Raw genomic sequence first — 13710 nt, forward strand, 5'->3', positions numbered from 1 at the left:
CAGGGACCTCTCCAGGCCAGCCCTACCATATCTGTACCTTACTTCATGTCAGCTGCATCTTACACATTCCCCCCTCCATGCCTTTGTTCAAGTCAGGAGCCAGAAGGCAAGGGAAAGAGCATAAAATTTGGAACCAAATAGTTGTGTGTTCCAAGGGTGTGTGTCATTTACATGTGTAAAATAGCGATAGTGAAATCCATTTCCCAGGGTTATTGTGAGGACTGAGAGCAACGAAAGGTAGTTCAGTGTCTGGCACCTAGCTGGTGCTTAATAAATACATGTTCTCCCTTCTTTCACTCCTTCACAGATCTTTAATTTCTGGCTCAAGTCCCTTCTCCCTTGTGGTCTGTCTCAGATGACTCTGGTGATCTTGACCAAAGTAATTGCTCCCTCTTTAGCATTCATTATTCACTGGCTATTTCAGTATTTCCCAATCACTTACATCCTATGACATTAATAGATCTCCTGAGGAAAAAAAAAGGACTTTTTTGAACAAAGAAGTTTGGAAAACACTGTGTTCTAACGTCTCCTCAGAGATTTATAATGCACATGCTCTAAAAAGTCTTGTGGTAAAGAAACCTGTTTAACTTTGTTTAACCAAGGATTTTTTAAGCAATCGTGAAAACCCTCCACTGCTTCCCTTTGTTCCCCCCAAGAAAACTTATTCTTGTATCACGGTAGGCTCTGTGGTTTATGTCATTGATTTGAGTTCATACAGTGTTTTTGACATTATTTGTACTTTATTTAATGTCTTATGTATTTTTGCCTTCAATCTTCAGTTAGAAATTAAATTCATTTAGGGCAGAGTCCAATATGTGTACTTTATTACATCTTGAATTTAGTAGATATAAGGACTTCAAATAGGAGGGAGAACTTGACCTGTGACTTGAAGACTGGAGAGGATCTGGTTCTTGAAGTCCTTCTAAATTCCTTTTATCTTTCTGAGCAAATTATAGTTTGAATTACTGTTAAATAAATACAGCTTCCTAAGCTCTGTGTGTTATATACAGAGAAGATAGTGGCAGGTAGAAAAGGAGGAGAGGGAGAATAAAAGGGTTTTCACTTCTCGAATTCAATTGAATCAGAATATTAGAATATTAGTGCATTCTGTCAGAGTGGTGTCAGTGGAAGGTGGATTTGATTTTTAGAAACAGCCAAAAGTTATTAAAACCCATTCTGTTATTTAAGGTCAAGCAAATTAACAGTTTTAATATTGAAAAAAGTTCAGTGCCTTAAAAGTATCAAGACTGATTTTCTTGAATGGCTTATAAATGGATTTAGAAGCAATTTTCAAAGAAGTCTAGGGGCCCGCCAAGTGGTGTAGTGGTGAAGTTCGCACACTCTGCTTTAGTGGCCTGGGTTCGTGGATTTTGGATCCTGGGTGCCGACCTACATACTGCTTATCAAACTGTGCTGTGTTGGCGTCCCACATACAAAATAGAAGAAGATGGGCACAGATGTTAGCTCAGCAACAGTCTTCCTCAAGCAAAAAGAGGGAGATTGGCAACAGATGTTAGCTCAGGGCCAATCTTCCTCACCAAAAAAAAAAAAAAAAGTCTAATAATATTTTGATCATCGGAAACATTGTGGGAACAGGTATAACCTATTAAGGTGATGTCTTTGAAAAATAATAGTCATTTAGAAATGTAAGTTTTGTGTTTTTTGTTTAAAACAACCACAACTCAGAACCATTGTTTTATAGCCAGGGTTCATAATATTTGCATAGAACTGTGTCTTCATTTCTCTTCTTTTTCCCTTTGGCCTCCTGTCCTTTGGCCTTTTTACTTCACATTTATATATTCATATAGAAGTGGGGAATAAAAAGAAGATGAAACTAATCAATTTTATTCCTGGCTAATAATTTTTATAAAATTCAATACAGATTTTTGGCAACGAAGAATTTTACAACCATTAACTGCAGTGAAGTTTTGAGATCATCTGTTAATTTAACTATCCATGCCACCTCTGCCTCTTCCCTTAGCACAAATAATTTAAACTTAGCTGAACAGATAATTTGCCATCTATAATTATGGTCCAGCTAATTTTACCCTTGGTCCACTAGTAAGTGTTTAACCATGTGTTCAGAGTCATTAGTGATTTGGTATAGGAAAGTAGTAAAGAGTATTTTTATTTATGGAAGGGAAGGAAAGTTGATAAAACTTTTTGGTGGTAACTTACCAACATGATAAACTAGAAAACTGTCAAGTTTTCATTTTAAACAAATTTTTGTATATGCTGTAATGATGAAATTTCTGTTTGGAATACACAGGAACTAAGTGCAGACCAAGACTCTCCTGAAATTTGCCTTCTCTCAGGTACTGCTATTAAGGTATCTGATGTGGTTGCTGCAAAGGAGAAATCGTTACTAGAGCCAGAGGAGATGTCAGCAGCACCAAATACATTTTCTGAGCCTGGAAAGGCCATCACGTTGACCATGACTTCTGAAGACACCAAGGATGAGGAAAGTTCTCTTGAAACTTTTGTGTCTGCCTTAGAAAAGTTACTGACATCACCAGAAATCACCCAGGAGGACAGATTGTTTGAAACAATGAGTGATTTTGAACCTAGAGAGTTGAGGAACCCATTCAGCAACTCTTCAAGTTCCACATCATTCCCTTTCACATGTCACAGAGATTTACTAGAAAACACAAAGGATGATGCATTGCCAGCTGAATTGTTAGCAGCCCTAAACACATTGTCAGAAACCAAGGTGGGACCCATCTGTCACAGAAAAAAGGGAGGCAGCAGTCTCAATGCTGAAATTCAGTGTTTAGGAGTGGAGCCCAATATGTCTCAGACTGATGAAGATTGTACACAAATAGCAGAGGTGAATTTTCAGTCTCTTTGTTCTACTCCACCATTTGAACAAGATTCCAAGTTAGCTGAGCCAGAGGACAAACATCTTTCAGTGCAGCAGGTAAGTGCCACTATGAGTCTGATTTTGCCTTTTATAGTGACCTTTAATAAGCCTTTGTTGCCCGTATACTTTATTTTAAATTCAAAATATCTACGCAAATATCAACACTCAAAAGATATTTTTTGACTTCGGAGCATACAGTGATTTTTTTTTAGAGGTTCCTAGGGTAGAGTTTTCAAAGGGTTAAAAAGTTAAACTAGATAAGTTTCTCCCCAGAAGACCTGAAAAGATACATCATTAGATTCCCTATATATAAGAAGGAAAGAATTCTTTACCAGAATTTCTCTTGTTAGCTCAGAAAATCACTATGTCTACCTAGGTGCCAACTGGAGACGAAATACCCCACATTAGCCTCCAGTTGAACGTAGAATACAGGCAGTTGAGCTGCCAGGAGAGGGAAAGAAATTATGCCTGACTTCAGCAGAACTTTGCATTCTGTGTCTGAGGATACTGTCAGGTGGTGTAGTTCGTGTAGTTCCTAGGGTTTAGAATACCTGGAGACCCTTGCACTGGCCTGCCACTTGCCAAGTTCCTTTTTCATGTTGACAGTTTTTTTACTTTTAAAAATAATCTTTATTTTTTTCCTGAGTACAGTAGTAATGTATCCTCTTTTTAAAAAAATTCAAACATTATAGCAATACATAATAATATGTTAAGAAAAGGTCCCTCACAATTCCACTTTCCAGAGATAACCACTGTTAACATTAACAGTTTGGTGTATCTGTCTCCAGTTTTTTCTATGCATATTCTATGTAAGTTTATTTTATATAAATGGGATTATATTATACATAGTGCTTTGCAACTTGTTTTTTAAATTTAATAGTACATCTTAGTTATCTTTCTGTGTCAGCAGATGTAGCACTACTTAAATATTTACTTGCTGAATGGTATTCCACTGTATGAATATATTATGTGTGTATGTACACAAATATGTATATATATATAAAATATAATTTATTATATATATATAATATAGTTTAACCAATTCACTAATGATGGTCATTTGAATTGTTTTCTTTCTTTTTTTTTTTTCCTTCTGGCTATTACCAAAATGTTCCTATGAACACCCCTGGAAAGATTTAAATAACTTGGTACTAACCTCATACACACCTGGAATAATATTGCATGTAATTCTGGTCAAAAAGTCTCAAAACGAAAATCTCAAAACAGACATAAGAGGACTAAAAAATATATCCGTAAAAAGAGAAACTAATCATGGGGATAGGGAATGAAGATTAAATTAAACATTCGAGTTTTCTAATCTAAAAAGAGGTAATAGAGTAAAGTGTAGGAAATTATGATTGATATTGATAAAGTGAGCGTGAACTTAGCAAGTTTTCAAAAAAGAAAAAACCCTTTTAAAAGTAGAAAGGAGATTAATTTAGAACAAATCAAATTAAATACTCTTTTACTCAGCTGTAATAAAAATATGGAACTTATCTTGAAAAACTTTGCAAGCTAGATCTATAAATAACCTTAAGAAAGGTTTACATGATTTGTATAAAAAATATGTATCTTCATGAAAGTTAAATCTATATGGATTATTAAGGGGAAGTTAGAGCCATTCATGGTATACTGTTAACCTTTTAAAATCAATGTAATGGAGGTTATGTACTATCTTGTCCCATAAAATATTACTCACTGCTGCTGTCAAATAACAAAATACTAGGCTGAATAGAACACTGATCTGGCCTAGTATGACATTTCTACTGTTTTTATATATCTCTTATTATTCTATGCTACCCATTTCCTGTGAAATTAAAGCACCCAGAGTGACCTTACGTTTGCCCTTGAATTTTAAGGATGAATATTGATAAAAGAATTTTTACTTATGCTCTTCTTGTCTTAGGCTTTTAAATCTGCGTTGTCTTTTATTATATTAATTATTATAAAACTTTTCATTATGTTCACATGTCCGTGAGTTTTTGTACTTTCATCTTATAAGAGGCATTTTCATGTAATCAAAGGACAAGATAAAACCTAATTCCTTCTAGTTTTAATTTATTTTTTTTGCATTGTTGTAATTATTTGTATGTTTATATCTTATTACAGACTGTAGAAGACCCAAATCCATTTGAATTGCAAGCTTTGGTTAATCAAAATGTCACCGCTTGTAATCCACTAAATAATAAGGGAAATTCAAATCCAGTGGAAAATAGCTCTGACCAGAACTCTCCATGTGTGTTAAGGAGATCATCCAGACTAAAAGTAGGCAGAGATGCAAAGCATACAGATGACATGTATAAGATGCCAGAAATACTTGGCTGTGAGGAGCAAACAGATAACAGCTCTTCAACTGAGAATTTCAGGTATGCTACCAAATTATATCTTTCACTCCAGGTATGCTACATACCTTGTGGAAAACTCTATGCTTGGGACATTAGAGTCAGGGTGCCGTTTCCCCTAAGTTAAAAACTTTATTTTTCAGTGTTGTTGCTTTATTTACTTTGCAGTTGTTTTTTTTAAACCTGGAAAACTCTTTTACTTTTTTTTTTAAGGTGAAGTAATGAGAGATTTGTTGTATTTCAGCCTAATGCTAATTTTCTTTCTTTTTTTAAAAAATAAAGTTTAGTTAACATCCATCACCACACATAGTTACAAATTTTTTTTCTTGTGATGAGAACTTTTAAGATCTGCTCTCTTAGCAACTTTCAAATATGCAACACAGTAGTATTACCTGTAGTCACCATGCTGTACACTACATCCCCAGGACTTATTTATTTTATAACTGAAAGTTTGTACCTTTTGACCCCCTTCACTCTTTTAACCACTCCCCACCTCCCTCCTCTGGCAACCACCAATCTGCTCTCTGTTATCTATGAGTTTGGGTTTATTTTTTTAGATTCCACATATGAGAGAGATCCTATAGTATTTATCTTTCTCTCTCTGACTTATTTCACTTAGCATAATGCTCTCAAGGTCCATCCATGTTGTTGCAAATGGCAGGATTTCTGTCTTTTCTATGGCTGAATAATATTCCATTGTACATACATACACAACATTTTCTTTGTCTTTTCATCTGTTGATGGACGCTTAGGTTGCTTCCCTGCCTTGGCTATTGTAAATAATGCTTCAGTGAACATGGGGGTGCAAGTATCTTTTTGAGATAGTAATTTTGTTTCCTTTGGATAAATACCCAGAAGTGGAATTGCTGGATCATATGATAGTTCTATTTTTAATGTTTTGAGGAACCTCTGTACTGTTTTCCATAGTGGCTGTACCAGTATACATTCCCACCAACAGTGCACCAGGGTTCCTTTTTCTCCACATCCTCTCCAACACTTGTTATTTGTTGTATTTTTGATAATAGCCGTTCTCACAGGTGTGAGGTGGTATCTCACTATGGTTTTCGTTTGCATTTCCCTGATAGTTAGTGATGTTGAGCACCTTTTCATGTACCTATTGGCCATTTGGATGTCTTCTTTGGAAAAATGTCTTTTAGTTCCCATCACATTTTTTAATCAGATTGTTTGTTAGCTATTGAGTTGTATGAGTTCTTTATATATTTTGGATGTTAACCCCTTATCAGATGTATGATTTGCAAATATTTTCTCCCATTTGGTATGTTGCCTTTTCATTTTGTTGATAGTTTCATTTCCCGTGTAGAAACTTTTTGGTTTGATTTAGTCCCACTTGTTTATTTTTGCTTTTAGTGTCAAATCCAGAAAATCATTGCCAAGATCAATGTTAAGGTGCTTATCCCCTGTGTTTTTTTCTAGGAGTTTTATGGTTTCTGGTCTTACATCCAAGTCTTTAATCCATTTTAAGTTGATTTTTGTGTATGGTGTAAGATCATGGTCCAGTTTCATTCGTTTGCGTGTGGCTGTCCAGTTTTCCCAGCACCATTTATTGCAGAGACTGTCCTTTCTCTATTGTATATTCTTGGCTCCTTTGTCATAAATTAAATAACCATATATGCATGGATTTATTTCTAGACTCTTCTATTCCATTGATCTATGTGTCTGATTTTATGCCAATATTTTGCAATTTAAAAAAATTTTTTTAATTAGTTTATTATTTTTTTTGTGAGGAAGATTAGCCCTGAGCTAACACTGGGTGCCAGTCCTCCTCTTTTTGCTCAGGAAGATTGGCCCTGGGCTAACATCTGTGCCCATCTTGCTCTATTTTATATGGGACACCGCCACAGCATGGTTTGACAAGTAGTGCCTCAGTCCACGTCTGGGATCCAAACCTGTGAACCCTGGGCCACCAAAGCGGAGCACACGAACTTAACCACTATGCCACTGGGCCAGCCCCAATATTTTGCAGTTTTTAATCAGTGCCATACCACATGGCAAGTCCTTTTTTCTTGCAAAGAGCCTGCCTCTTTTTCCCTAGAAGATGAATAAAGTGGATAGTGGCATGCCAGCGTGGAGAGTGAGAGACAAGAGACTCAGAATACTTGCACTTGTAGGTGACTGCCTCTAAAGGAGAGAAACCCATCGGTGGCACAAAGAGAAGGCTAGAAACCATAATGACTGGCATGCCTGTTGCAGAATTATCTGCAGTTTACTCAGGAGCTATCTCCATATTTAAAACTGCCTTGCTGCTTGACAACAGCTCAGTAAAATATTTTTGAGTTTTAAAAATTTAGTCAAAATTTGGTATCATTTTCTGTGAATGGTGGTAAAGAACATGATAGTAATTTTAAAAACACATTTATTTTTCAAGAATGCAGGATCCTGCTTTAATGATTAAAGGTAAAAGGAAGAATATGCATTCATCCAGACTCAAGAGTGGAGAACAGATCAGGAAAAACAAAAAACTTGCAAGAAGAAAAGGTGAGGCAAATTTTATTTCTTTAAGTAGGTAACTTACAGAAACATAGAATTCTTATACTAAAAAGAATTTAGAGATTATCTACCTCAACTTTCTTATTTTACTGATGAGGAAGTTTAGAGAGGTTAAGGATTTTCCCAGCGTTGCACAGCTCATTAGTAGCGTAACTAGGACTTGATCCTGAACTTCTGGCTTGTAGACTGTATTTTTTCTATACTTGTACTTTGGAGGGAATAGTTACAGAACCCTTTTCAAGTTTAGATGTTTGTCCTATTTGTGGTGTGACCTACGTAGCATAAAGCTATGAGAAATCATAGCAAGAGGAATAAATAGAGAAAAGGATAAGGCAAAATTATTATCATTCTTAAATGTTATTTCTCTGTTTCTGTAAAACCCCAAAGAATGAACTAAAAAACTATCAGAAACAATAAGAATCTAGAAAGACTGGTTAAAAAATAATAGATAGTGGAACAATTGGCAAAATTGAAATATGGACTGTAGATTAAATAATAATATTGTATTAGTGTTCAATTTCCTGAAGTTAATAATAATGTGGTTGTGTAAGAGAATGTCCTTGTTTTTAGAAAATATTCACTTAAGTATTAGTGAGAAAAAGAACATGGTGTATACAAGTTATTCTTTATGTATATATGTATGTATATATAAAAAGGGAGATAGAATGACTTAAAGTGGTGGCGAAATGTTAACAATGGGTGAATCCTTTGTTCTGCTTTTATAACTCTTTTGTAAGTCTGAAATTATTTCCAAATAAAAAATTTTAAAAATTTGATAAACCAAAAGAAGACAAAAATAAGTACCTTTCATATATAAGTATTACCCAGTTAGAAAATATAAGAGAAGATCCTATTTATAATAGTTACAAAAGAGAGAAAATACCTACTTACATACCTAATAAGAAATGTGCCAAACCTATAAGAAGAGAGGTTAAAAATTCTACTGAGGGACATTAAAAAAAAGACTTGAAAAAATGGAAAGAACCTTATTCTTGACCATAAAGATTCAGTGTTATAAGAAACTTACTTCTCCCTAAATTACTGTATACATGCATGAGAGCTCAAAAACAGATTTTTGTTTATTTGTTAATTGTTTTGTTTTATTTTGGTTTGCTTTATAGGGCTGGAGGTTAGCTATGAGAATGTTATAAAATGATGCTAAATTTCAGCTAGAAAAGTAAATATGAAAGACTAGCCAAGAAAATTCTGAAAAGTAAAAGCAAAGGGAGAGGTGGAGAGGCAGGAACCTTCTCTACATAATATGAAAGCAATTAGAAAGCCATAGAAATTAAAATAATTGGGTACTGGCACAGGAATAGACAGATAAATAATGAAACAGAATAAAGAGTTTAGATATGGAAGCCAGATACAATAGGAATATGGGGCAGGTATGTGATAAAGACGGCATCTCAAATTGGTGGCAAAAAGAAAGGAGACTAAGCAATAAATAGTGAAAAACAAAATTGAATCCCTATAGCATTCCTTATACTAAATTTAATTCCAGTTTGGCCAAAGATTTAACTTTAAAAAAAGTTCTAAAAGAAAACATAAAGGAATATTTTTATAATCTTGGAGTGGAAAAAGCCTTTTTAAAGAATGATTCAAACCCAGAAGCTAGGAGGGAACAGAATGATAAAATTGACTACATATATTTTTTAAAAATTGTGTGGAAAACTACCCTAAAGAAAACCAAACATCAAACACAGAAGAAACATTAGTAACACATGACAAGGGTTGATTGCGTTAGCATGCAGAGCTCTTGCAAAATAGTAAGGAAAAAAATGGGCAAGGAACATGAACAAGCAGTTCATAGAAAAAAATAAAAATATAAATACCTGAAAAGATTAACATCTCACTCAGGATTAAAGAAATGCAAATTAAGAAGGATAAATTTTCCCCTAAGAGAATGCCAAACATTTAAACAGGAATTCCCAGTGGTGAGAATGTGGAAAAAGTAAGCATTCTTACATATTGTTGGTAATAGTGTAAGTTTGTTCAGTCTTTTTACAGGGGAGTTTATTTACATTCATCAGAACTTTAAGTCACAGTTTTTTTGAATCAGTAATTCTACTTAAAGGGATTTACTCTATAGCTATACTTGCTTTAATACGTAAAGATATTTTTATAAGGATGTTCATTAATTCATTACAGCATTGTTTATTGTAATAAAATGAATAGAAACAATCTAAACTAGGTGAATAGTTAATAAATTATAATATAACCAATGAAATAATAATCATTTAAGAAATCACAAGAGGGCCGGCCCCGTGGCTTGGCGGTTAAGTGCGCGCACTGTGCTGCCGGCGGCCCGGGTTCGGATCCCGGGTGCGCACTGACGCACCGCTCCTCTGGCCGTGCTGGGGCCGCGTCCCACATATGGCAACTAGAAGGATGTGCAGCTATGACAGACAACTATCTGCTGGGGCTTTGGGGGAAAAATAAATAAATAAAAAATCTTTAAAAAAAAAAAGAAATCACAAGAATATATATCCTCTGATGAGAAAAAAAAAGACACGTACAGAAAAATAGAGATAAGGATGACGACATCAGATTTCTTGTTGGAAACAATGTAATCAAGAAGATAGTGGAGCAGCCACTTTAAAGTACTGAAAGAAATTCTATATTTAGAATTTGATAACTAGCACCTAGAATTCTATACCCAGCACAATATCTTTCAAAAATGAAGGTGAAATAAAGTTTCAGACATAAAAAAGCAGAAAGAACTCATCACCAGCAGACCCATACTGTAGGAAATGTTAAAGGACATTCTTCAGGCAGAAAAACAATATTAGATGGAAATCTGCAAAGGAATGAGGATCATTGGAAATGGTAACTTTGTGGATAAAAATACAAGATTTTTTCTTGTTTATTAATTGGTTTTAAAGGATAATTGACTGTTTAAACAAAAATAACAACAATGGATTATGAGGTTTTTAACATATATAAAAGTAAAATGCATGACAATAATAACAAAAAGGCCATGAGGGGAGAATTGGAAGTATACTATTTTAAAATTTATGTGAGGATACCATTTGAAGGCAGAATGTGATAAGTTAAAGATGTATAGTATAAACCCTAAAGGAACCATTATAATAGACAAGTTATAGTTAATAAGTCAACAAAGAAGACAAAATGGAATAACAAGAAATGTTCAGAGTTAATCCAAAAGAAGATAGAAGAGGGAAAAGGGAACAAAGAACAGATGGGAAAAACTGAAAACAAATAGCAAGATGATACACTCAAACCCAACCATATCAACATTCACAATAAATGTAAACAGTCAAGACATTCCCAATTAAAAGGCGGAGATTGTCAGATTGGGTGAAAAAGCAAGACCCAACTATATGCTGACATAAAGAAACACACCTGAAATATAGAGACATAAGTAAGCTAAAACTGAAAGAATAGGGGGAAAATATACTTTGCTAACATCAGTTTTATTAGTTTCCTATTGTGGTAACAATTTACCACAAATTTAGTGACTTAAAACAACACAAATTTATTCTCTTACAGTCCTGAGGGCAGAAGTCCAGATGAGTGTTAAAGGGTTAAAATCAAGGTTCAGGGGCCGGCCCGGTGGCGCAAGTGGTTAAGTGCGCGCGCTCCGTTGCGGCGGCCCGGGGTTCGCTGGTTCGGATCCCGGGCGCGCACCGACGCACTGCTTGGCAAGCCATGCTGTGGCGGCGTCCCATATAAAGTGGAGGAAGATGGGCACAGATGTTAGCCCAGGGCCGTCTTCCTCAGCAAAAAAAGAGGAGGATTGGCGGATGTTAGCACAGGGCTGATCTCCTCACAAAAAAAAAAAAAAAAAAAAAAAAAAAAAAGCAAGGTGTCAGCAGGTGGTTCCTTCTGTAGCCTCCAGGGGAAAATCTGTTTCTTACCTATTCCAGCTTCTAGGGCCTATGGCATTCCTTTGCTCCTGGCTGCATCAGTCCAATCTCTGCTTCACTTGTCACATTGCCTTGTCCCCTTTTGATCTTCTTGCTTCCCTCTTAGGAGGATTCTTGTGATTTCATTTAGGGCTCACACAGATAATCCAGGGTAATCTTCCCTTCCCAAGATCCTTAATTTAATCACGTCCCCAAAGTCCTTTTTGCTATATAAGGTAACGTTCTCAGGTTCTGGGCATTAAGATGTGAACATTTTTGGAGGACCATTATTTAGCCTACCATACCAATCAAAAGAAAGCTGGAGTCACTATGTACTAATATATAGTACGTGGTATGTTTTGAGCTATAATATATCATTAATGTCAGACAAAGTAGATTTCAGAACCAAGACTATTAGGGATAAAGAAAGCTATTTCATAATAATGCAGAGGTCACTTCATCAGGAGTACATAATAATTCTAAACAATTATTCTCTTAATAACAGAGTTTCAAAATACATGAAGCAAAAACTGATAAAACTGCAAGGAGCAATAGCCAAATCTGCAATTACAGTCAGAGATTTCAATACCACTCTTTCAGTGATTGGTAATTCATTATAGTAACCCAAATAAACAGAATATAAGTAAGGATATAGAATATTTAAACATTATCAACCAGCTTGACCTATTTGACATTTATGTAACTTTCCACCTAACAACAGATGATCACATGTTCTTTTCAAATGCACATGGAATATTTATTGAGATAGTTTATATGCTGGGCTGTAAAACAAGTCTCAATAAATTTAAAAGGATTAAAGTTATAAAGAGTGTGTTTTCTGACACCAATGGAATTAAATCAGAAATAAGTGACAGAAAGATCTCTGTAAAATCTTGAAACATTTGGAAATTAAATAGCACAGTTTCAAATAACCCATGGGTCAAAGAAGAAATTGAAAGGGAAATTAGAAAATATTTTTAACTAAAATAAAATGCAAAGCCAACGTAGCAATATTTTGGAATGTCATGAAAAGAGTAATGGGGGGAGGGTACAGTATTAATGCCTGTGCTAGAAATGAAGAACGTGCTCAAATCAGTGACATCAGCTTCTACCTTAAGAAACTAGAAAAAGAAGAGTGAGTGAAATCCAAAGTAAACAGAAGAAAGGAGGTAGTAAAGAAGACAGTAGTGGTAAAGCAGAAATCAAGGAAATAGAAAATAGAAAAATAATAGAGAAAATCAGTGAAATCAACAGCTGGTTCTTTGAGAATACCAATTAAATTGATAAACCGTTAGCCAGACTGATCAGGGAAAAAAAAAAGACACAAATTACCAATATCAGAAACAAGAGAGGTGACATCATGACATGGTCTACAGATATGAAAAGGATAATGAGGGAATATTATGAACAACTTTTTGCCAATACATTTAACATAGATGCACTGGACAAATTCTTTGAAAGACACAAATTATTAGAAATGGGCAACCTGAATAATAATATATCTATTAAATAAGTTGCATTTGTAGTTAAAAACTTCCCCACCAAAAGACAAATCAATAAATGAAAAATCTCCAGGCCCAGATGCATTCTGTATTAGTCTGCTAGGGCTCCCATAACTAAATACCACAAACTGGATGGCTTAAATGACAGAAATTTCTGTTCTCACAGTTCTGGAGGCTAGAAATACAAGATCAAGGTACTGGAAAATTCAGTTTCTGGTGAGACCTCTCTTCCTGGCTTGCAGACGGCTGCCTTCTCACAGCGTCCTTTATGCATGTGTGGAGAGCTCTGGTGTCTCTTCCTTTTTTTGTAAAGATACCATTCCTATGATTAGGGCCTCAACAAATGAATTTTGAGGGGACATAATTCAGTGGGTAACACCTTCAATGGTGAATTCTACCAACCTTTCAAAGAAGAAATAATACGAGTTCTCCACAAGTCTTTCAAAAAATTGAAGATAAGGAAATACTTCCCAACTCATTCTGTGAGGCCACCATCAAACTGATACTGAAATCAAAGGCATTACAAGAACAGAAAACTACAGATCAATATTCTTCGTGAACATAGATATAAAAATCTAAACAAAATTGTAGCAAATCAAATCCAACATTATATAATATATCATGACCAA

The 13710-nt window shown here is 34.9% G+C and overlaps 1 protein-coding gene across 1 annotated transcript in view; it reads left to right on the forward strand.

The window, feature by feature from the left end:
• ANKRD31 (ankyrin repeat domain 31) overlaps window positions 1–13710 on the forward strand; it is a 135501-nt gene that overhangs the window by 33938 nt on the left and 87853 nt on the right. Inside the window, exons 7-9 of the mRNA XM_087430161.1 lie at window positions 2270–2917; window positions 4970–5226; window positions 7589–7698. Of these exons, the coding sequence (XP_087286287.1) occupies window positions 2270–2917; window positions 4970–5226; window positions 7589–7698 (1015 nt within the window). The remainder of the gene's footprint in view (window positions 1–2269; window positions 2918–4969; window positions 5227–7588; window positions 7699–13710) is intronic.

This window comes from Ceratotherium simum, chromosome 4 (genome assembly GCF_057802395.1).
Source record: "Ceratotherium simum simum isolate JZ-2026a chromosome 4, ASM5780239v1, whole genome shotgun sequence".
NCBI lineage: Eukaryota > Metazoa > Chordata > Mammalia > Perissodactyla > Rhinocerotidae > Ceratotherium > Ceratotherium simum.